The sequence below is a fragment of the Cyrtonyx montezumae genome, unplaced genomic scaffold (genome assembly GCF_038088225.1).
Source record: "Cyrtonyx montezumae isolate F1298 unplaced genomic scaffold, pur_monq_1.0 scaffold_11, whole genome shotgun sequence".
Lineage (NCBI taxonomy): Eukaryota > Metazoa > Chordata > Aves > Galliformes > Odontophoridae > Cyrtonyx > Cyrtonyx montezumae.
The window spans coordinates 17,026,576-17,052,001 of NW_027071837.1; the positions used below are offsets into that span (position 1 = coordinate 17,026,576).

At 41.3% G+C, this 25,426-nt stretch overlaps 1 protein-coding gene across 3 annotated transcripts in view; it reads right to left on the minus strand.

Annotated features, from left to right (window-relative positions):
• Positions 1–1,052: 1,052 nt before the first annotated feature.
• MTMR1 (myotubularin related protein 1) overlaps positions 1,053–25,426 on the minus strand; it is a 31,208-nt gene continuing 6,834 nt past the window's right edge. For all 3 annotated transcript variants that reach the window (XM_065729729.1, XM_065729727.1, XM_065729726.1), the window contains 13 exons: positions 24,769–24,844; positions 23,802–23,896; positions 23,489–23,596; positions 22,983–23,084; positions 22,205–22,288; positions 21,412–21,561; positions 20,632–20,820; positions 19,973–20,158; positions 17,375–17,581; positions 16,763–16,855; positions 12,986–13,099; positions 11,480–11,656; positions 1,053–2,427 (listed from right to left, as the gene is read on the minus strand). In XM_065729729.1, coding sequence (XP_065585801.1) covers positions 2,263–2,427; positions 11,480–11,656; positions 12,986–13,099; positions 16,763–16,855; positions 17,375–17,581; positions 19,973–20,158; positions 20,632–20,820; positions 21,412–21,561; positions 22,205–22,288; positions 22,983–23,084; positions 23,489–23,596; positions 23,802–23,896; positions 24,769–24,844 — 1,746 coding nt within the window. In that variant the 3' untranslated portion in view covers positions 1,053–2,262. The remainder of the gene's footprint in view (positions 2,428–11,479; positions 11,657–12,985; positions 13,100–16,762; positions 16,856–17,374; positions 17,582–19,972; positions 20,159–20,631; positions 20,821–21,411; positions 21,562–22,204; positions 22,289–22,982; positions 23,085–23,488; positions 23,597–23,801; positions 23,897–24,768; positions 24,845–25,426) is intronic.

Consider the following 25,426-nt stretch of genomic DNA (forward strand, 5'->3'; position numbering starts at 1 on the left):
ACCTCTGAGGTACAGAATGATGCCTTAACTACCGTATGTGAGCTATACAGAATCACCACATTAAGTGCATGCAAAACCACCCACTGTGTGTACGTGTTGCAGCAGGATCCTGCTCCTCCACTGCCCCTGCAGCCCTGAGCTGCACTGGGACCTGTGAGTGAGCCAGCAGTGGCAAAGGAAGGCAGGAGCCTTCGAGGCACAGCAGAGTTCTCTCATTGCAGCTCTAGGAACCTAAGCTTTTAAAACCTCACAATGCCTAAGCTAATCCGGTCATCACTTCCACAATAATTATAGAGGAAACACTGTGACTATGAGCACCAAGAAAGAGAAAAACTTCAAAAGATTTTCCTTAGCACTGCATTTTAGAGATAAAGTGCTTTGCTTTAATATACAGTTAAAATGTCAAGGAAATCTGAAGTATGGAAGTTCAGTTCAATACCAGCTCAACATATTTTGGCAATGTAAAATTCACTGCTGGCATACAGTTCAGCAGAACCATTTTTACAGAGAAACATTATTCATCTACGTATAAAAAGCCTGAGTTTCACTGAGATGCCACCTAGCAGCATCCCTGTACTTTGCTTCTGTAGGCAAATATCTGTTATAAAATGCTGCATCAAGTCAGACACCCTGCCCCAAACCTGTGGGAATGGGCACAGAGTGTCAGCCCTTCCAGGCACAGCTGCTCACAGCTCACCTCCCTCATTTACTGTATGCTGAGTACATTAATGGAGAGACACAAAGAAGTGCTGTCTTCCATGAAGGACAGATGTGCAGTAACACACGTGCACTCACGGAGCAAAGCACGCCGGCCACATGCACAACCATCACATTCTGAAGGACAGTGCTTCATTCCCAGCGACACAGCTTGGAGCAGTACGAGCACCAACTGCAGAGCACAGCTGCAGCACTTGAGCACCACGAGGAGAACCAGGATCTCACCAAACACAGTGAGGGAAAGGAACGGGAAAATCTTCAGCGTGCCCCACTTTGACACTGCTACAGAGGCATCTGTACACCTGCTAAAGAGGCCACGGAGCCATTGCCTCAAAGAGCTGGATGTTACAGCAATCAAGTACCTGCTATTAATACTTCTGGGAGGGACAGCTGGTTGGGAAAGCGTATTTTAAATGGAAATGGGGATACCTAATTCACTTTACAGAGAAAACAATGCTAACAAGAGTTTAAAAAACAGAAAGCCAACCGGCTTTATTTCAAGCAAACCTTAATTGGTATTACCTCGTATTACTTAAAAAACCTTGTCAAACAAAGTCATTATGAGTTGAGGTCTTTGAACGAGTCTGGGTGGGCAGGATCTGTTTTCTGAACAGAACACCGGCGTACGCTGAACATCACACCCACATGTACAGGAACGGACACAGCTCTGCGTTTGGTGTGTACAGTTTAAAACAACACTGTTAACAACATGTGGAGCTACACAGACTATACAATTTACACAGCTGAGTGTCACTCCAACCCCCAGTGTTACCATTTGCCAGAAAACAAACCTGTACTTTGAACAAGACCTTGGCGTGGTTAAGTTCACCCCTTGCTCAGGAGCCTGAAACTGAACAATAAACTAAACCGTCAGAAGACTTTATTGCAACTTGTACAAAAGGCATAAAAAAAACTAAAATACATGCTTTACCAAATATATTACATCATACAAGTCAGCGTGGTGTATTTGACAAACCCAGTTTAACTTCATCCACTTTCAATGGCATATTTAATTGAAATGCAAAACTGACAGCACTGGAAAACATTAAAATCCATTTCCAAGAGCATCGATTTCCTTAAAAGACACAACTGCCTCTACCAAAAAAACATCTATTGTATTGCTGTGTGAAGTACAGAGCTCCTGCTCAGAAGAACGTTCTCAGTGTGCTGTGTAAGCATCGTGTCTGTTTCACCTGACTCCCTCAAGCAGGCACAGTACCCTAGGCAGTGTGAGAGGCATCTTTCTGTCTGCTGGGCAGGTGGATTCCTTTTGAGGATGGTTAAATTGTTAGTTGCTAAAAGCAGAGTTTAATTTCACAATTGGTGATTTAACTAGAGATGTCAAAACACGTGGGGACTGCCAACAAGGAAAGACATCACATCTACTGAAGCTCTTTTTGGCCTCATTGTGGTAATATCAGACACAGTAAGGCATGTAGATCATAGCAATTATGAGCTACTCACAGTCCCTGTGTGACAGGAAAACATTTTGCCCCCTCTCTGTATTACCTGACCTGAACTGTTTTGCACGGCTTTCGTTTCACATCACACAGAAGTGTGCACTGGTGTGGCTGAATGGGACGGAGATGAACCTCTGTCAGAGGAGGAGGAAATGGATCGTGTAGCTGCTTCCCGCTGCAGATCTTCAACTTTCTTCTGAAGCTCAGTCCGGATGGCGAGCAGCTCCTTGAGGTTCTGATGGATTGGAACCTGCGGGTGAAGGAAGAGAAGGTTTACTTTGATCCATAATAACGAGTTATCTTCTCAGAAAATGCTTCCACCATGTCTTGCAGTAACACTGTGAATCCAATGGCTATGGTACTTCAGAGTGTCAATATCTAGGGACAGTGTTTAAGCCATCTGAAAGGGAACGTTCTTTAACAAACTGTTCCTTTCTAACAACACACTCCACGGGCAGGAAGCCCATTCAAAACACAGTTTGCTAACCAAGTTGTTGTGGTGCACTCCAGTAACTGTATCCCTATCCCTTACCACCACCACTTTCAGCTGAACTTAAAATGCCTTCACAGAGAATTGCTTCCCATGCCTGCTGGGACAGAACTTGCTAGGCAGAGCTCACAAAGCTGGCTCCTCAGGGAGCATCTCATTACTCCTCTAGCCAGGCACCTTTCCAAGAGTCTGACCCCTCTGGCACGTTGGTGAGGAAAACACAGCAGCCAAATGGACTGTGCTTGTGCGGGATCTGCTGGAGCCAGGCAGCGATACACCTTTTGTACACGTGGCTGGTGTGGGTTTCTGCCTCTGCTTCTGACACTGGCATCAAAAACACCAGAGACTTCGGCCAAGGGTCTGCACCAGAGTCCTACGTGGTTGTCACGTTCCTCCAGAACATTCAAAATCTATTGCAGGCAAAGGAAGACCCGAGTCACGCTGCTTTTTAAGCAGCTGGATCTGATGAGAGAGTCCTCCCCTTCGTCCAAGTGCCACAGAAAGGCAAAAAAAAAAACATCTGTTGCTTTTAAGTTCTCTTATCCTCTCTCGTCTCTGAATTTATTACAGCTTTTGGAAAGCACAAGATTGGAAAAGAAAATTAATGTGCTGACAAGACAATCATAGGAAGATACAGCATTGGGAAACTTGTGCACTGCTAGACACAGCAAGTAAATGACACACCAAGCTCCTGGGACGCCTGCACCCAAGATGGCAGGGCTGAGCTACACACCTGAGCAGGACATTCTCACACGGTGTTACGTGAAGAAAACCAGAGAGTTTCTCACTATCAACACACAACTGAGTCACAGCTCACAAGCCTTCCTCCTCACAACCTCCACCCATGCTGTCCACACAAATGCTTTAGCCAGTGAGGCCTCAAGTCCGAGGACAACAGCCTCCTTCCCACGGGAGCAGCTCCGTACTGCTGCCTTCTGGGAACCAAAGCCACTGCTACACACGTGCTCAGGGAAGGGACTGCACTGCTCAGTCCTTCCACTGTGTTCCCCTTCATTCAACAATTCACATCTTCAGCCTTGGCTCAAGTGCTGTTCTCCCCAGGCTTACACCTCAAAGAGGACTGTCTGAAGCTACGTTCTCTAAATCACAGTAACGGAAGGCAGTGAGTATTTGTGTCACGCAGAAAATCCTTCGACGTGAAGGCTCAACAATTGGGCACTCAAAAAACTAGAGGGTCAGAAAGAAGATCATTTTCCCAAACCTAATTCAGCCTTTCTGTATGCTTATATAAAACTGATGGTTAGATAAACATTAAAATACTATTTCCCCCCATGTAGTCCTGCTTTACTTGGTGTTCTACTTTGTTTAACGTTGATGTTACTCCATTAGAGTGCAGCTCTTCAATATCAGTTTTCTTCGCAGTTTCTGACCCCATCCCTTTTTTATTCTTCTGAAACTAAAATGCTCACTTTTCCTAATGGGCTTTTCTGTCCTTTCATCTCACGGTGAGAAACAAACGGTGCCCAGAAGGTTTAGGTTCCACAGACACCAGCATCCTTTGTGACACCATCACCCCAACAAAACCTGTCCCATAAAATGAATCAGGTGGGCTGTGCAGAACACAACGTACCATTACGACTTAACAACATGAAGCACCTCCACCAAGAAATGAGCTGAACAGAAAGCAAGGAGCTTCACCTTGCTGAGCATTATCCACAGCTTGCTCCTATTCCCTGTCTGTTGTTAACTCTCTCATATTTGCATCAAGTCCCTCCCTCCCTTTCTAACTGCATTTACTCTCAGTCCTTAATGTTCTGAGTTGGTTGCAGCCTCAGCCCTCCAAATTGGATGAATGTTTCTGAGGATTTGATCTGAATGGGCACATTTCTGAAAGATCACCTCTCTCAATAAAATCTCCTGTTTGCTGTAGAGGTCGAACATTTACAGAACAGCCCTTCACCCAAGGAAAAAAAAAAGAAAACCTATCATACCAATATTTTCACATTTTTCTTAGTTGCATTCCCCTAGGAAACAAAGCCCTTGTGGAAGGCTTACAGAGCAGTTAGGACAGACACACACAGCTGATGACTCAATACAAAGCCATTAGCAAGACAGAGTAGGGTCAGGAGGGAAAAAAGAGAACAGGCCAGTTTAAAATGTGGTCATCTTTTAATATGTGCACGTTAGATGCAAACACTGCAGAACATGCCTACATAAATATCTCCGTGCCATTTCACGTGGCAGTTTAAACACGAAGCATTTTCTCATGACTTCCAGGAAAGGCTGTGTTGTTGCTTTCCATTTAACACAGCTTCACATGCACTGTTACAGTGCCATGTGGACACACAACCACAGAACACAGCAATGTTCTATGCACTAAAAGTCAGATACATATTTTAATGTGTTGGAACAATGCTTCAAATCCAGAGTGCAGAAATCTTTCACACTTTCAGTGCATTTCCCAACAGCTGGCAATAACTTATTCATTAGTGATAAGGGTCCATGCTAGAATTACATATAATATATATGCATGGGGTTAGAAAGAAGTGATACAGACAGCTGAAGGGTAGAAAGCATAGGAGTTCTTAAGTTGTGCTGACTTTCAGGTTTTTGGGTTTTCTTGTTTTTTTTTTTTTTGTTTTTTTTTTTTAATAAGGAGCTGCATATCTCAAATTCTGCTGCTGTAATTTCCCTTTCTTGAGAGAAATCCAAAGTTTACTTCCTTTCCATGTTTCCTCCCGACTTATTCCCAGGCAGAACTGTTGCTGCTAGCATTTCCTCACACTGCCTTGTGCAAGTTCTTACAGATAACCATCCAACTACTGCTTTGCCATCTCACACCATTCTATTTCCACGTGGTTCCTCTCTTAAATAAAGCTTTCTTCAGAAAGGAGCAGGTCCAGCCTCCTTCCCACTAACGCCCTAATGGCTTGTAGGAACAAAGTTCTTTGCTAAAAGGAAGAGCAGCAGATTCTGCAAGAAGCTCAGGGAAGATCCCTTATTAAAAGGCCTTGTTTTCACCTTATCCTACAAGCGTATCCTCACACAGCACACATCGTGCCTCCATGACAAGCTTTTATTACAGCCTTATTAAGAAATCACAGAGCTGATTTGACAGACAAATTTGTTGGGAGTCCGAGAGCAGATACACTGCTCCCTCCTTCACTGTGCCTTGCAAATCAGGAGATGGAGGTCCAAAGAGGACCCTGGGTCCAGCACCCAGGTGTTGCTGCTCTACTCCTTGGTATCTGTGCCAGGCTTTCAGAAAGGCGTGCCACCTTTGCAGGGCCAGCTTCCCAGCAATGCTGCTAGGCAACAGCAGGCTGCAAGGGCTGGCACCCAACCTTCTGAGTTCTGCACTCCAGATGAAAGAGCTAGTTGTGCATGAGCAGATTAACAGATCATCAGTCAAAAACAACACTGACATTTACACCTAATACAGCTAGAAATACAAACCAGGCAGGGACAACACTGCAAAGTTCAACACCTCTAAGCAGCAGGGATAAGTGACAGCAGGTCGGACCTTGCTCCAGACATCTACCAAAGAGTTGGTTCTGTCTTATCTGCAACACCTCAGGGAGACTTAATGGTGTTAGGTTTCTTTTTGTAATTATTACTATTTACTTCAGTAATAATGACTCAGAACTAAAATGAACATGACTGACGCTTTATGTCTAACTCATAATCAATATAAAGTATAAAAAGTTAAAAACAAAAACAACTTATGAAGATGATCTTTAGCAAAGTTCTCAGGATTCCCTTGCTTTTAGACAATTCATGTTTTTGCCCGTTGCAATGCTCTTCAAGTTTCCAGTTCCACTTCTCTGTATCAAGCCATGAGTAAGCTTCAGACCCGACCCTGCTCCTCGCACAACCCATTCACTTCTACCTAACTTCTGCTCTTGTGCTCCTTCCCTCCCATTCCTCATCCATGCCTGTACTGCCAGGAGCCTTCCCTTGCTCCTCCCAGGCACGAGCATTCTCTTTCCCCAGTACACTCGTATGTGATTCTCTCACTACAAGTGATACTCACAATATTTGACATCCTCCACCCAAGCCAATAAAAAACAGCAAAAGGCTGTGAAACAGAGTGAGCCAAGCACAGTTCTTGACTCAGGAAGAGCCAACTGTAGGCACCCACTGACACATCTCATGTTACAGTATGGACTCATTAAAAGGGGTGGATGTTTCTTTTCCTCATTAGCTACAATTTTATTGCCTGTTTCATATAAAACCACATAGCTGCCACTCCTACATCATACAGATAAGGTGCCTGCTGCCTACCATGAGCAGAAAAATACTTAGAGCACTGCTAAAGAAACATCCTTTATTGCTTAAAACACTGTTGATACAAACCATTTTTAATTGAGTTGTGCACACTGAAAGCAGATGTAACTCAGAACACAGCACTCTACACTTACAATAAGTGACTCTGCCAGGTAAGGACTCGAGGCAGGAGAGTGGTTTTGTGCTTTTTTTCTTTACTTTTAAAATAATTATAGCCATGCAGAAGCTACAATTACACCATATAATTTACATACTACAACATGTACCAACTATCTATAGACAAAAGGCAGCTTCATTTCCTAATAATTTCAAACCTTCCTCTTCACAGAATTACCACAGTTCACTTTCAGTATTGATTCTCAGGTTTTCATTTCCAAGTAACCCTTCAAGATCCTCAAGTGCTTTTGGATTACAAAATTTGTCAACACAAGGAGAGTTATGAAAGAAATTATAATAGCTACTCACTGTACTGCTATGTCTTGATTGGATATCTACTGCGTATCGCTGTACTAGCTCAAGGACAGTCATTCACATGAAAATTGTTCAACAGTGAATGCATTTTGTCTTGTTCAGCGAGTATGGTTTATCTATTTTAGCAACAGGGAAGAAAGGCTGCAGAGGAAAATGGTTATTTTAAATTCATTGCTTTTCTTGAGACTGTCAGTTTTTCCAAAAACCTACTCTGTGTGCTGCAAAGACAACAGTATCTTTCACTCAAGCTTTTTGTTCCTCTTCCCGACGAGCTGAAGTCTGACAGGCTTGCTTTTAAAACCTACTTAACAGTATGCTCACAGAAAAAAGTCAATCTCAGATGATGAAAACAGCAGTTTTCTATAATCATCAATACTTCCGTGCTTACTGTAAAGGCATGCTCCTGGGAAGCCAACAAATCCCCAGGCCTCCTGGAAAAGCAATGACTGATAAACAGAAGCTACGAAGCCTACCAGGCAGGAACTGGAAGGCACACTTGGCCAACAGCTGTATAGATCTCAGGCGCAGGAAACGCGGCACACGATGGACTGACGCTGTTCCTTGTTTAAACCTACACTTCATTTAGCTTTGGACACCTGATAGATTAGAGCAACATTTTAAGGGCTTGCTCTCCAGAACGTTAGATACTCCCCAAAATTAAATTATTTGTACCACGTTAGCTTTTCCATCCCTGTGTGTGTTCTGATGCAGGGCTCATTACAAAATAACATGTTTTTTTTTTCCCTCAAATAACTACAGATTCCCTCAGAACACGGGTCAAGCAGTCAGCCTGTACTTTATTCCATACCAACTGAATGCAGAGGGCTCCGCCTGCTGATGTAAGCTACCCGCACAAGTACTCTGCAAACCTTGTCCTGAACATGCAGGAAAAAGAGGGAAATGATCAGGCACCAAGAGACACCTGCCTCGCCTCACAAGAATCTCTGCAAGAAGTGCTGGGATGAAATCCAGCTCCCTGGGGCACTCCTCAGCTACACAGCACCTCCTCCTCCTGCCTCACTCTTCCATGCACAAACAGTGGGCTCCAAACCATGGATGATGGGCCAGAAATGCCACGCACTACCAGAGCTGTGTGGTAGCTTTGTCCTGCCTCTACAATTCTTACATCAGATGTGTGAACTCTGCAAATGTTACAGTGATGTCACATTTACAAGTGATGTCAACAACGTCATTAAAGAAACCGGAGGGAAAGTTATCTGAAGGCAGGAGGAATTGGGACAGACACCCTGGGGCTGCACTGTATGTCCATCCAGTAGGCAGCAACACAAAGCACTCTGTAATTACGTTTTCCAAGCTGTTTTCCCAGTAACACTTAGCATCTTATTTGTTCTTTTACATACGCAAATGTTGTGTTTATTGACACTGAGGTTCAGCTGACATCTAATGACTTACATGTTCAACAAAACAGATTCTTCTGCCATTCCTACACAGTGTAAAAAAGGCAGCTACCATTGTAACCTATCTGCATGCTTCGCAGTTCATTTCTGCATACCTCACTCAACTATTTATACCTTTTTCTTTTCTTTTCTTTTCTTTAAGCCAGCTACTAAGTAGGAACCGAGCCCCCCTGGCAGCTGCAGGGAGCTCCCCGGTCTGCCCCAGCAGTCCTGCCACCACCAGCCGACATGAGTTTCCTTGTCACAGATGCTCACCTTCAGTTCCGGATGAAACTCCACAAGCACAAGAAAAGAACGAATCTGGAAAACTTGTAAGCACTCCTAAAAGATCCTCTCTAGCACAAAGGCCCTATTTCCAGGAGAACAGAACTTGAAGAAAAAACTGCAGGTGTAGAAAAATAAAAAAATAAATAAAACAAGTTTAAGCTCCATACTCCAAGGATTAAAATGTCATTTGCCAGAAGCCATACAAACAACTGAACATAACCTAACGGGTGATGCAAATCTATCAACTAAAGTACACTCCTGTCCTTCTACCTTCCATAGCAAGACACGGCTTGAACTGAAAGGAAAAGAACTTGCACTCATGCTCTGCACACAGGAATGGCAAAGAGCAAAGTGGCTGGCAAACACTGCCCCTGCAGAACCTCCCAGATTTGCCTGGGTAGAGAACTGACTGACTGCTGGCAGCCAGCACTGCTCAGACTGCAGCAAAGAGGTCGGAACAACCACATGGGAAGAGAAACAAATGGTATCAACTGAAGATATACAAAAGCATCATACTAGGTTATGTATTCCAGACCAGGAGAGTCATCTGTAAATGCAGCACGATGCACCCACAGAGCACTCAACTCTGTATGAGACTGAAAGAGCTTCTCCTCCCCACATCACACACAAATACTCACTTCTACGACCCAGGGAAAGGGTAAATAGATAAAATAGAAAAAAAATAAAACTACCAAAGGATAAAACCCTCACCCATTCCTCTTCCCAGTCAATGAATTCAAATACAACAGGACTAAAATCTATCTAATTTTCTTTGGACAAGAAGTCAATAATGATGTAACACCTCCAAACCGAAAGAGAGGAACATTTTCACTTAAGAATTAGAATGACCTTGCTGAAGCAGAGCTAAGCAAAAAGGGAGTCCACAAAATCCATCCATGTTTAAGCTCAAATTTTCCACGTGGCTCACTGCTCACCCAGACCCCTGTGCAAGGAGGCTGCGTGTCACCTGCACAGCATCTCCTGCAGTACGGCCATAATCCCAAAACGGGGCTCTTCATGCAAATAGATGGCATCAATAGTACCAACTCAGCCATCCATACAACTCAGAAGTGAATACATGTCATATATATAACTTCTTTACAGAGCCACCGACTGAGGGGCAGTGGGCATCAAGTTGCATGCAGTGGCAAGGTAGCTCTGGTATTTTCTGGTTATGTCCACTCTTCCCCACCACTCCCTTTTGGAGAGGGACTGACTCTCACGTGTGCTTACAAAGCCTCCCAATTAAATACACCTGGCGTCACTGAAGGTCAGTTCTAAATGTGTATAAACCATGCAAATGTTTTCCAGCAAACAGCTTTGGGAGAGGTGACATTTTGCTAAAAAGCAGATGGCAATCTGACTTCAAAACTACAAAGATTGTAAGTTTTCCATATTAACTTGTGCTATAAATGGATACCTAACAAAGATTACAGCAAGGAAACAGAGCAAGCACGGGCAACAAGGAAGTGCAGAGGAAATACCTGAGTGAGGAAGCAAGCGACTGCATTTCTGCAGTACCTTACAGGGTATTGCTCAGGTGCTTGGATCTCTAACTGAGCACTGTCCTTGAAACACGTCTTTTCAAACAGGCTCTGACTTGTGGGTGTCTAATAAATCCGAAACTCACATCTCTTGCTAACTGTTAGAAGATGAAAGAAGCTTTCAAACAGTCACTCAGTGCAGGTAATTTATCATAATACACTTGGGGATACCTTGAAACGTTACCTTAACAAAGAGACAGAGTAACATCCTCAGATATATCACAGTTGTGAAACAAATGTAATGTTTTATCTTCAGAATTCTGAGAGCATACACAGCGTTTTTCTGATGAGATTTAGAGATTTTTCTGAATAGGAGACATTGCTTATAAGAACAAATACTGGATGAATCAAGGAGCACATACAGGGAGCGTTTAATCTTTAGCATATCAACTTGAAAACAGGAAGGTCAACCAAAAACAAATATCTGTAAGATAGTAAGCTTAAAGAGTCCACAAATGAGCTGGTATGCAGATTGATTCCTTTTAGAAACTGCTGCTACATTTTGTAACAATTGCTAAACAGCAAAACATAATAAAAGTGACACTACACGATGCAAGAGGGTTACTGCAACAGAAGCTTTAGAAGCACTGTAAAATATTACACAAGTGTTATAAAAGTAATCCTCTGAAAAGAAAGACTGCTTACGTCACCTTCCACAAGTCAGTGAAGTCATACTACAGCTATGTCCTACTGGTGGCTTACACTGAACATTTTACCTAGTTTTAACATATGCCGTGTTTTAGGAAAAACCTTTTCCCCCATCAGCAACAGAAGAGGGCACTTGGCTTGAATGACCTGATCCTTGCAAAAAGCAGTAGCTTCACCTCTGTGCTTTCAGTGAACCATCAAAGTGGAAGCTCGTACCTGGGGCCGCATCCGCGGGTTCCATCTGACGTAGTAGTTGACCCACAGCTCCAAATGGTTCAGACTGGCAACGGGATACAGGACGTGGTTCTCATAGTTGACGTAGAAAGGATTTGTGAATTCGTCTAACTGACTGTTTACGTAGGACCACAGCGATACAGTCTTAGTGCTTAACTCCTGAATTAAAAAAATAATGCAGAAAAATAAGTATATGGATTGCAAAATGTTCAAATGTGAGGCTATTATCTGGCTATCTCCGTGAGAATGACCTGATACACTGCAGTACTGTCCACTGAAAACACGTGCTGATCACTGAACAGTCTTAAAGCTTGAGCAAAACTTTTGAACTCTTGTTCCCTTCCACAGCTAACTGAGAAGGGAGATTCAGGCATAACATTTTCAAAGACACTGAGTTCAAGCTGAGGAAGAGAAAGCTGTCCTGGTTGTAACTTCCTGCAGTGTCTGCAGCTCCTCAAATCCACAATTACACGTCGACCACTTCAAAAAGATTTAAAAATAAGTTAGCTTTGAGAAGAAAATCACTGAGGAGAGAATGTGGTTTGAAAGATCCAAAACAGCATCTGTGGAAAACAATGATTTCTCCTTCTCCCACTCACACTATTTGTTCCCAGTATCTACTGGTACTGTGATTTAAAATGCTCAGCTTTATCTGCGCTTCTGAAAGTTCTATTATCCTAAACGCAACCAGCAGAAAGATGGTTAGCCCAAGGTTTCAAAATCTGAACCTCAATCAGATTCACCTTGCAATTTTACACTCCTTCGATGTTGCAAAGCAAGTGCTTCTGCTACTGCCATGTCTTTGACAGCATTTCTTTATTGAGAACTGCATCCCACTGCTAATGTTTTGAGAAAGCAGCTGGGAAATTCTGCATTTGCTGAGAATATGTTATTCAGCTCCACCTTGTGGTGTCTGCATGCAACTTTTTCTCTCCAGAAGCAGCAAGACGAACAGGAAAAGCAGCAGATCTAACTGCCAAGGAATAGCCACTTGCTCTAACACAAACAAGAGGTGCCACAAACAAAAAAGCCAGAAGTGTATCTGGAATAATCAAAAAGCTTTCTTCGAAAAACATGTTTACAGAACTCAAAGCATTTCACTGTTTCCTAATTTCATTCGTTTTGGCATTTTAAATGTCTTCAATCACAGGATGCGTGACCCCAAGCCATGCATGGGAGCTGCTCTGAAAACAGCAAAGGAATGTTAATGCCACCTGATAGTAATTACATAAAACCGTGGATGCTGGCTAGAAATATCTGGAAGTCAGTTTTCTAAAACCCTCAGAAAAGCCAACAGATAACCAAAGAAAAGTGAATGGCACCTCATTTAATAGAGCACTCATTATGTATTCCATGAAATTACGTCTGCCATGCCCTCAAAGACTACGCAGCAAATTTACCAAAAAGCACAGCTTAAGTGTTCTTAGGTCCTCTACACTTCCATACAAAATCAACAAATTAAGTATGAGTACTCCACCAATTATTTACCTCTTTCAACCTTTCTTTTTCACAGTTGCATAAGAAAGTCCCAAAGAGACAGCTATAAAGGTGATCCAGGATGGTGATCAAAAATAACTCGTTGAATTCAAAGGCTGCAGGAAACTTAAAGAAAATAAAAATAAAAAGGTAAAATTACTCTACGCTGTATTTTAAGCAGTGTGGTAAGGAGGAAACTAACAAATAAATAACCAAAAGATTTAGACAACATTTTCTTCTTATTCAGTGATTATCTGCAGGAAAACTAAGAGATTCCCTTAACTTCCACTGCAATAATACATTTCACCTACCTACTTCTTCATAGTCCTTGTAGACAAACCTTACATTCGTTATGCAAGTACACGAGGATGCAAGCACAGGAACATGAGCTAGTGTGAAACTGGTGACACAAAGCAACTCACTGCGAGAAGCCCCATCTAACAGAATGTGCTTTATTTCTCTATGATATTTTAGAGCTTTATTTCTGCTTCCAACATGCAGCAAGTTGGATAATAAACACAAATGCACATTGAATACACTGGACATATACTTTGTTTCTTACATTTTTTACCCCAGTTATGTCATTTTTCTTCATCTCACCCCTCAACTTTAGCATCAGCTACATACAATAACCTTTTAATCCCTCTTCTTTCTATACTAGAAAGTAAATTTTGTACATCCAAATTGAAAGCAGCGTTATTCCTCTGAAACCACTACACATTATATTCACAAGCAGAGGTTACTGACACACTGTAGAATAAACATATGGAAAATCTGAAAGCACACAGATTATGTAGAATACATCTTGATTGTAGCACTTCAAAAATCAGATATGAAGAAATCAATACTGAGTGGATGGGCTGCTATCTATTCAGATGGAAAAAGTCCTTCAATCATATTTTATGATAAGACCACATATGGCAACTGCTTCATGTGTCAAAATAACTTTTTCTTCAGAATGACAGAGGTCTCAAGCACAGATAAGGAATGATGAACATCTAGAGAATAAACAAATTTAGATGACCCAAGGAAAAAAATTCTAAGTAGCATTTTTCCCCTTGCCATGAGAGCCAGCATCTTAGGAGGCTGATTTTTAGGACAAACCAAAACATTTCTTCATTTCCACTAAAGGAGTGAACATCTGCAGAAGTCTAGAATGCAAAGTTACAGATTCACCACAAAGAATTTCCTTCTCCAGGCAAAACCCTCCAGTCAGTATTTCAGATACGAAGGAAGCAGTGGCCTGGGTTCTGTGCCCTGAGCAGTACCATCACCTCAGCACCAGCTCGAGAGCTACTTTAAGAAGAAAAACAAAGGACAAGTACAGCTGGAGGAATAACCTAGCAGCTGGGATTGCGGGTGAGTTAGCTGATCCAGAAACTCCTCTTCAGTGTCATCTGAGATTTGCAAAGGGCAAGTTTTTATGCACGTTGTAAGTATGGAGTTGAATAATCCACAATGGTTGTGCTTGTATTTAAACAAGAAAGATAAATGCTTTAACCAATATTATTTTAAAAGAAGGTTGTTCTTGCAGTGTTTGACTTAAATCCTTCTCCTTCTAAGGCTTCTCAACACCACAGATATTTAAGGAAACCACGGATACCACGCCCACACCCAGCCCAGCAAGCAAGTGCATACAACAGAAATAACTGGCAATGGATCCAAACAATATTTGGAAGTAACTCTGAAGAGAAAGCCTCTCCTAAAGGAGCTCTCCTTAACCAAAAGCACTAAATGAGCCTCGTCACATCAGTGACCGTGATGGCTCTGTCCATGCTAATCAGATGGATGCCGACACGGCCGCTATTCCCACCCAGCGAAGCATATTCAAAATTCCATACATCAGCGGCTACGCTCCAACCAATGTATTAATAAGTGATAGCACTTTACTGAAACTCTGTCTTTGAGTACAAGAGTTGTACTGTTGGAGCTGATGCATCAAGACTGCAGAGCTTCTGTTACTGCCGCTGAAAAATCACTGACCTAAAAATTCTCTCCTCTGTAGTTTCCAGCCCATTAGTGTCTGTTTGAAGATTCAGGTGGAAAAATTCCCCAAATGAAAATTTACTTCTTGTCAAATCACTAATTGAGAGAGAACATATGGGTCATTAAAATCTCCCACTTGATGATTCTGGAGGGTTTGTTGTTCATTTTTCTCTTTTTAAGAGGGGTTATTTGAGAGAAGAATTCTGTCGCTTACAACATCTGAGGATGCCAAGTAATATGTGACTCGAGGCACACAGAACAAATGCGCCTCTTCATTCCATAATCAATAACCAATTCTGTTCCACAGTAGCATCCAAAGTTGAAACGTTTTGCTGAACAGAGCTTATGATTGTGGAATCGGACCGAACCAGGTTAACCAAGCAGGATCTCATAAAGTGCATTACTGAGATCAGCACCAAATGCATCTCCAGAATCCGGAGCTTTTTACCAACCTGAAACATACCCTTCTCCTGCGTGGGTACAATTCATGAAAGGTACAAAGTTAATAACTGAACTGCATCAATACCTGCCAATTTTGCAGGTGTACATTTCCATCAGACAACATGGCCATCCCAACTTGACATCTGCCACTTGAAATCATTAGAATTTACAGACAGCAGTGGGAAATCACCATCTTTTCTATTCAATCTGCTATCAATGTACTTCTCTCAAACTCCCTAATACTGTACTAGTTGCCACAGAGACTGTAAAAATGTGGGAAAATATCAGGCTGTCAGAGGCTAAGTTCCACTGTCTGAAGCTATCCAGAGGTTGGTAACCTAGCCCAAGTTAAAGATTCTCTTGCTATATTAAGCTGAACATTTTAAGAATGAAATGCTCTGAGAACATAAGTAAATTTGCTTGCAATGAGCCCATGCCCAAGCACGAGCCTGTACACACATCCCCTCCCAGACACTGACACTTATTTGAGCTTTGGAACATGTCAGATACGTTTGCCATGGATTTTGAAGCATGAAACTAACACCACGTTAAAAGAAAGGAAGCTACATAAGGATGAAACAGAATGCTGGTAGCCCTAGGTGTGTGTCAAGGCAATCAAAATCTTCACACGTATTCTCCAGCTGCTGAAGTCAACCAAAAAATAAGTGGCCCAAAACTTTCTCAGAATGACGTTTTCTGTTTTGTTGTGCTATAACTTTAATGATTTTCCAACATCACTGTTGTGAATTTCCCAACAGTTTTTGGATCCAGGCTTTGAGCAGATGTGGTATTGGCTGAATGTTCCATAGCTCCCCTGTTATTATTTTCTTTCAACAAGAGGGAGCTGAACTGTTTATAGCAAGAAACGGGAGGCAGCAAGGAAGAACACAAAAACAGAAGAGGCTGCTCTTAATTACAGATCTCCCCAAGGGACTTTTGTTCTTACCAGGTGTTTAGAAGTCTCTCTCTTTGGTATTGTTATTAGCCTTCCTCTGAGAGAGGGGCAGAATTCCTCATTTATTGTTCTCCAGCCATAACAAAAAGCACATTAATGCTGAAATACAGATAGACAGAAAGACTTCAAGCAACTCTGAACAAGGGCCCAGTATTGCAGCAGGAAGCCTTCATAACACATGTTAGACAACTGCTTTGTATACTGATTTTGGAAAGCATGATGCAAGGCTTTTAAGAATCACATTCAGAAAAACACTGAGGTAAGAGAACTGGGAGTGCTCACATTGTATGGAACCAGACCTTTATCTGCCTCTCCTCAAGACAATTTACATACTATGAAAACCTCAGTACAACGTCTTTTACCATAGCAGCACTAAGAGCACAGAAATATATTCCTAAGCAGCTTACCTGCTTTGTCATTTGCCAAACACAGTCGATGAACTGAAGGAAAATGGGAGATCTGTCTGCATCAGCATGATCATCACCTCCGTGTCCTACTCGCTGAAAGACAGAATGAGGCTCTCGCTTCTGTCCACTGTATTTACAGCACTGTTTCAACACTTCAAAGATGATACATTACAAAGATGAGCAGGGCAAGCAAATTTTCCATAATGCCAACCTACATTTTCCAACTGCTAAAAATGCACCCCAATATTCACTTATGGACAAGCTGCTGCTCAGCAGAGCTCTCCCACTCATTTCCTTCATCTTCCAAAGCGCAGCTGTTTATGGGGTCAAACTGAGAGGTATTTAGTACAACTGCACTGAATCAGTGATGAAACGTCATCACTTGCTTAAGTATATATCATTTCTCCTGAAACACTCTCAAGTTAGATGTTATAAATGTAAAAAATATTATGCTTTTTAAAAAAATATGATGGTGATATTATGCCATAATTCCCTGCCAGCCCTTGAGTCAAGTGAATACTGCAGTAACTGAAGTGTAAAGTGCTGTGAGAAAACATACTATTCAAAATTAAAGAGCCAAAGGTGACAAATTAGACAACTCTTTCACCTTACCATTGCAAATCGGTGTCCGAAACTTATCCATTCCTTTTCTATAAGGATCTCAAAGCCTTTGATTGTTCTGTAATAGCTGTCCAGCATAAGCATAGCTAGTGCAGTAAGCTGTGCTGTTCGATCCCAGCCGTCACTGCAGTGTACCACCACAGAAGTTTTACCAGATTCAATTTTATCTGCAATTCTCACTGCTCCAGCAAGAAGCATCTAAAATAAATGAAAACAAGCAAATTAAATAGAATCCAAAATTGCACCAAAAGTTATGATTTTATACTCCTAAAATTAACATATCTGAAATATACAGATTAATTACACAGTTATCTGGACAACACTGCTTTAAATCAAAGATTAACAAATGGTGAGATGCGTACACCTGGAGGGACAAAAGTCAGCTCTCAAACATAGGCAGAGAGTTCTCCATTATCAGCAATACATAGCAAGAGAAACTAGCAACCCTTTCTCTAAACAAAAACTGAAACTCTTTTCATCATGAAAATATACACAAATGTAATCTATCCCAAAGACGAAGGGTTCGACGTGATCAAAGTTCACCTTCACAGGGAAGAATCCCTCTTGTCTTCCTCAGCTCTCAGTTCTCAACTGCAAGGGTTAGAAGAAGGGACAAACCACCCATCTGATTTCAACCAAAACAACCCAAACAAAACCAGGAGCTGCTGCTGCACGAAGGATACACAGCACTAGAACCACAAGCAGGCCATGAAGAACCTGGGCTCAGAAACACGCTGCAACAAAGGACAGAGATGACAGAGAACTGCAATTCACTTCTGTGAACTCCCGCAAAAAACCTTCTCTTAGCTCTCTTAGACTGTTCTCTAGTGTTTGTTTTAATAGTTGAATAATCTCTCTCCTGTGAAGGTTTGCCCCTATAACACAACCTACCATGGCAATGACAAATAAGTGGGAATAGAAGCACCAGAATAGGACCACAGAAAAATTCCTTTCTCTGCATTCCAATGTGGGAAAACAGAAAATTGCTGAACACTTGCATTCCTCCCTTCCCAAGCATGTAAAACATCTTCTGGGGAGGAGGAAAGCTACACACAATGCAGAAATGCACCAGTCTTCAAAGTAATTGCAAGACGGTGCTTCAGCCATAACCATCTCCAACTGCATCTTTTATGGAAAAGGATGCCAGGTTGGAAACATCAGGAAGCACTACAGAAGCTTATACAGGACAACGGAGCTTGTAGACTGAACTGTTTAATTGCCAATTACTTCAATTATGAAGCTATGGAGATATTAAAAGAGTTTGGTCTTCAATACAGGAAGGAAAATCATCAGTAAAATATACAGTTATGCAACAGTTTGCTCTACATTATACTTATATTACATAGGTGGAAGAGTAAAATTGTGGATCTGTTAATTGTTACAAGGCAAATGAATCAGGAAAGGAAGGTACCACACTTAATGCAGCAATGGCAACTTTTAGGAAATCTGGCTGAGGTTTGTGCTGCCCACACTGTAGCACAAAGTCCTGTATAAGGGACAAAGCAACGAAGAATGCCTCACGTGTGCCAGATCTTCAAAGTAATTTAAATAAAGTTTCAGATTGCTATCCTAATGTCATATTAGGATAGTGGCAATGGCATCAAGGTTCACCTCTGATACCGTGCAAGCCCAGAAACCCCAGTGAAATCAGAAACAGTGAAAGGCGGTAAGTGGACACACAAAAAAAACCCCACTATTAAAACTAGATGATTGCATTTAAGGGCAGGCTGATTATTGAAGAACCTTCCCCGATACTCAGATTCCCAAACTAGCTTGAAATAGTTCAACTTGAAGTGAACACTGGTCCCAATAGAACATTAGATTTGTTTAAATCTTGTTCAATAACGTAAGCGTTTGCTCCCTCTACTGGTTCTCCTCCAGCAGTTAGCAAGCACTAGTTACTGAAAGAGTGCAACTAATTAATCCAAAGCATGTTTGGCACTAGTGATATTTGAGGCAATTGCTCATAAGACAAATTCCACTCCACCAATATTCATCATAAATGGAGGAGTGAGTATGATAATGAAATAATCTATTCTAAATGCATTTCAGAGGTTAATGAATCAGGCTGTAAAAGTATGAGATTTATTTTAATATAACTGATAGAGCAGATTATAGCTCAGTGCAACACAGACTGTGAACGGACAAGAAAAAGATAGGTGTCCAACACATGAACACCAACAGTGCACTGAAGGAGGGAAGGATGAGAAAAGACTGCAGCATTTACAGCAAAGTCCTTTTGGCAGTAATTCAAACGCAATCTGAAGTTCCCAGGGCAGTTTTCCAAGAAGAAGGGATAACCCTGGACTGCTCACAAACATTTTCTCTCAAGAAAATAAAACCTTGCCCCACACCAAATAGGATACTGTGCTACTAGGAGTTAACTCATTAACTACCAATACACAGAGAGAGAAATATAAAGTTACTATGGAACGGGTCAGCGTTAGTTAAAATGCTAGGCTTTAAGACTATTAAAAAAATTATAAAGACACGTGCTTAAACCTAGGCACTCTTTTCACATTGTTTTCAGAAATGTACGTAAATAACACAATTTAAAAACAATTTTTTTTCACACTGAAGGCATTTTACCCTTATATATTCCAGCCAATGCGTGGAGTCCACGTTCGATAACCACCGAGTCTCATCAATGGTAGGATAAACTATTTCCTTAAGCTTGCGCAGGGATTCTCTCATTACATGTATGTTATGAATCTCCAGAAAGACCAGCTCTGCGTTTGGGTAGGCACTTTCACTTTCATATCCTCCACCTTTTGCCTGTCACACAAGAAGTAGAAACAAAGAACATATACAGGACTTCAGAGTAAGGTTGAAACAGTTACTTCAGTTGTGTTTCGGTATGTTTTTTAGAGAAAGGATTATTAGAATACTATTAAAAACACTTCTTTGGTTTTGTTCTCTCCAAGAAGTGCTAGGAGCAGGATTTCCCTGTACTGTAGTGGGCTACATTTGACAATACAGCTACGTGGTCTCCTCTTGTAACTATTGAAATCTTCGTTGTTCTGTTGGTTTTACTGCATCATTTCTCAGGTCCGTGCTCACGCTGCCTTCAACTCCTACCAGCCCTTCCAAAATACTCCAAACAACTTACCTGCCTTCCATGCACTATTTAGAGATCTCTGTTTAAGTTTATTTTCACATCAAGTTCTCTGTATCCTCATCTCTTTCTCAATCTTCAGCCTTTTGGAATAAAAACTGAACCACCACTGCTGTTCATAGTACCAACCTACCTTGTTTGTGTCTGCAACACTATTCTGCCTGGCATCAAAGATGATAAGTTTATGTGACTGAGCATTGGCATCCATTATTGTCTGTAAGTATTTTTCATCCTCTTTACAATGCTTATCATTCGGGCCTACCAGTGGCTGGCTGCATCGGGTTATTGTTGCTTGGCTCTCCGGATGAATCCAGGATAACACCTGGAATAAAGCAAAACTAGTTTAACTTACTGTACTAATATAAAAGCAGCAAGCCAGAGTGCAATTAGACAGCCACTGCCTACATGGCAGGGGAGGTTCAGATTGGACATTAAGAAAAATGTCTTTGCTATGACAGTGAACATGTCTTTGCTATGACAGAACCAGAACAGGCTTCCATGTGGAAGTTTATGGACCCGTACAGCACGTTGCTGGGCAGACCTACAGCATGAACACTGTCACCCTTCCATGTATTTAAAAGGGCTCTTCACTACCTGCAAAACGTATCTATTCTCAAGAAAACTGCCATTCCACACCAAAGGGGAACACAAGCTAATATGTGAATTAGCATCAAACACCACTCTAACCTAGACAGTTAACTCCAAACAAAAACTGCACAATCACCAAGCAATAAGACACACATTTGAGTTGCTTTCTTCAGTTCTAAGCCCATCAAGCCTAATTCTTCCCTCTTTTCCCCCTTTTCAGACAGGAAGCAGGCCCACTGATGTGAAAAAAACGCCCAAGAGAACTCTGATCATTTCTTATAAGCTACAAACACCTAGAGCACTTCTATCTCCTTGTTTCACTTACAGGAACTCTGCCTTTTGCTCTAAATGCTGCCACTTTTGAAAGGTCATCATCCTTTACACTCGTTGGCACAACAAGAACAGCAGGATATGTATCACAAAGCTCATAGGTGCTGTTAATTTTTGATATTTTCCAGCTCTCATTGGGCAAACCCTGTAAGAAAGCAAAACACTTTTCAGGCTAGATCTGTACTTACCTGGGTTCTGTGAGGAAAACTGTATATGCTACATATGTAAAAAGATTAAAGCATGCCCACATTTTTATTTTAATTAAGCTATAAATTTTAGGTCCTCTGATTTTCTTGTAAATCAGTACAATGAAAGACTTTCCTATTTATTATTTAAAAATGCTACGCAAAACAACCAATTCAGTGGACTGTACACTCTGGTAAAAACTGACCATATTATGAAATAAAAGTAATGCTGCAACTGGGAGAAACTAGATTTACAACAACAAACTAAGGTTATTCCTTTATTTAATCCTGCTTATTCAAAAGTAAATCTTTACAGAGCCGACATCTTCCTAAAACAGCACTAGGGAAATGTAGATTTAGGAATGCATGTTAACGCAGCACAATTTGCTCAAGTACCTGCAGTGTCCAGCAACTTTAGCAGGCGGCCAGCACTATCAAAGTCAGGCCACTTGCATTTTATGATCTTAACATGAGACTGACATTGTCTCTGTAGGTAGCCAGAGCTGAAAATTTTGCAGGCCTTTTTTTGCTGTTGTCATTTAGATGTCTTTGGCAAAGGTGGACAACGAAAAAAATAACACATGGAGTTCCTATGTAACTTACCTGCCTCTTGTATTCTGCCATCGGATCATATACTTTCCAACCATTAACAGCAAACTTTTCTTTATAGCTGAATGCAAAAAGAGGCTAAAGATAACAAAGGAGAGGTAAAAATTACCATCTGATGGGCTCTAAGTACAATAAGCTTCAAAACACAGAATCCTATTTCAAATGTCACATTTCTAAAACTCTTAAATAACAGCAGGTGCAAACTTTTCTGTCAAGAACGGACAGCACTGTGGCAGAAAATAAGTTACTTCTTTTGGTACACACCATGTAATTAATAAAATCAAGAAAAGAAAGAGGATTAAAGTTACTTGCCTTCAATCATACAACAGGTCAATGGCAAAGCTAGGACAAGAAAACTCTTCTCCTACCTTCTGACCAGCTCCTTACCCACACAAGTAAACGAAAGAGCATTCTGCATATAGTTAACAATTAAACTAATAGTATATATTTTTCTCAAACAGAACTTCCATTTTGAACTATCTACCATAGAAAACAAGACTCCCTATATTCTGAATCACGTTATTAGGAAAATCTGATTATAAATTGTACAAATTTGCTAAAACCTCACCGACAGCAGCATGTGGTGTAATGCTTTACACACACAAAAAGGAGACAGCGTCACAGTAGCCTGCCCACTCTGTAACAGATTTTATCAGTGATAAAATCTTCAGTGTTTGTTACCCAGCACTTCCAGTTTCCCCACCTACACGTTCCAAAGAGAGGGCACCTCTCAGACAGAGCCAGACACTTTCCTCTGCCCCTCAAGACGTACCAGTCCATTAGAAACGGGAAACGCGCGTGCTACAAGGTTCTCAAAAATCTCCAACCTGTTCTGCTCTTCCTGCTTATAGGCAAGCCGCAGATTTCTCATGTCCTGTCAAAAATAAATCACGTTATTTTCACCTAAGAATTAAAATAACAAAAAATACCAACAGTGATCATAAGAAATAGGACAGAAGGAAGGCATATATATAACATTCAGCCACTGGCATCACTTGACCCCTGTGAGAATGGAGTTTCATAACTGCTCGTACTCATTAGAGTTGCTAGATACTGTAACAGCCATATTTCTCTGGAATTCACTCCTGGGACAAAAGGCAGAAGTGTTGAAGGCTGCACAAGTATCACAAGAGGAATTGAAATGTGCTCCCTAAACGAAGCAAGGTTCACATACAGGGAACTGAGCAGACAGTGAAAGAGCACGTGCACGCTGATTCCTCTTACAAGAAAATGAAATGAAAACACTTTTAAAATGAGTAAGTCCACACTGTGTCATACCTTGCAAACTATTTCTATACCACATGAGTTGTCTCCATGGCTTTGTACTCCAATTTTTTCAACTCTGCTTATCACTCCAAGAGGAACATCAACAACAAAAGGTGGATCCTGAAATCACATACATAACAAACGAATTCTGTCACATTTGGAGCAACACAGTCTCATATCACTCGTGTTTCATTGGGGTCACTACAATCCCCGTTCAATAGATTGCTGTGGAACATCAATGTCACTTACAACAAATTTGTTCCTTACTGAAATCTACTTCAGAAATGGTTCTACCTGAAAGAAAATGCAGACAGTGAACTCTTACCCTTTCAACACTTTTGATATACATTCTGAAGTCCGTCACTGTCAGTGTACCGCTGACTGCTCCCATAAATGGACAGATGTACATGACATCTTTAGCTGGAAAACAGACCAATTGAAGCTTTGTTTTACTATTACATTTATTCCATAAAAAGATCTATTTCAATTAAAGAACAGTAAGATTTTTGCAGTTCCATAATAAAGTAAGATTCAGATACTTGAACTGTAAGAAAGTCTGCTCTACAGATGCAAGCAGGACTGACAGACCTGTCCTCAACAAGGAAAAGATTTCCTCACTGCTGCTCAGCACCCACGCAGCAGCTAGGACTGAGCTCAGCGTGCATGCACAGCTCTCAGGGCCTCCAGGTAACCAAGTCTGACACCCTGCTGCTGTGCTCAGCTGCAGGCAGATCCACTCTGCCCCACGGTGTAAAGTACCCCCACTCTCTTCTGAGTGAGAGCAGTCACTTATGTGCCCCTGTCCTCATGTACGTGTTTATTGGAAAGACTGTGTGCTATTTTCTAGGCAAGTGCTGTGCTACTAGGGCAGAGCTTGCCATCATAGGCCAAAGTGAAATAAATCTGATGAAGAAAGGAAATTTCTTTCATTCTGGAAATGAAGTTTTGTGGAACTTTCTGTTCTTCGCTATCGCAACTTAAAACTTCTGAATCTAAGAAGTATTCTCAGCAACTCCGAGCAGAAACATAACCCACGTACTCAGTATGGAACGAAGTCACCCTTGAAATAAAACAATTTATCTAAATAGTCACAGTCATCTTCTTGAACTGATTACTCTTTCGTGTTTACATTTGGCTTTGAAAGACAAAGAAAAGAAATCCATACCTCATCTCCTGATCCAAGATGGCAAGACATTAAAAGAACAAAACTCAAAGGGAAATAATATTCTATTTTTAAGTAAACAAACCAGTGAACTGATAGTACTCCATGTAGGACTCGGTTCTGTGCTTACCAATAACTTTGATTGATTCTCCTGGAAAAAGAGGAGCCTCCTCCATCTGCGCTAGTTTGTTTCCATCCCGCAGTGCCTGGCAGAAACCCAAAAATATGAGTAAATCTCACTTTCCATCTGCACTGCATCGATATATTTTGATGAGAAGTGCTTTAACTACTAGATTACTGGAACACAAGAAGTGCATCTTGTTTCATAAGGCACAATCAGGTTTAACAGTACCTTATTAAAGGAGGCAAGATGCGTGCTATTAATATTTCACAGACATATACATTAGTAACACAGCATTTATGCAACAATTAGTTTCACGTGCTGGATACATATAGCATAGGAAAATATGAACAACAGCAGCCCAAATTTGTAGCTATTAATTTGTTAGTCTTTGTCTAAAAGCAGCTATTGTTTTCTAACAGCAGCCAGAAACACCCCAACATGCTCTTCTGTGGAAGAGGTCCACTATGGGAGCTGTGGATCCAGGAGGACAGATTAAATATGAAGTAAACATGAAATACAGAAGGACAATTAATGATTTTAAAATAAGGGCTATTTCACAAATTCTCCTGTAGGTAAGTGGCTTAATTCCCAAAAGACACAAGACTGATCCTCTGGGTCCTTTGTTGGCATCTAAGATTTACTAAAAATTTTAATGAACAACACA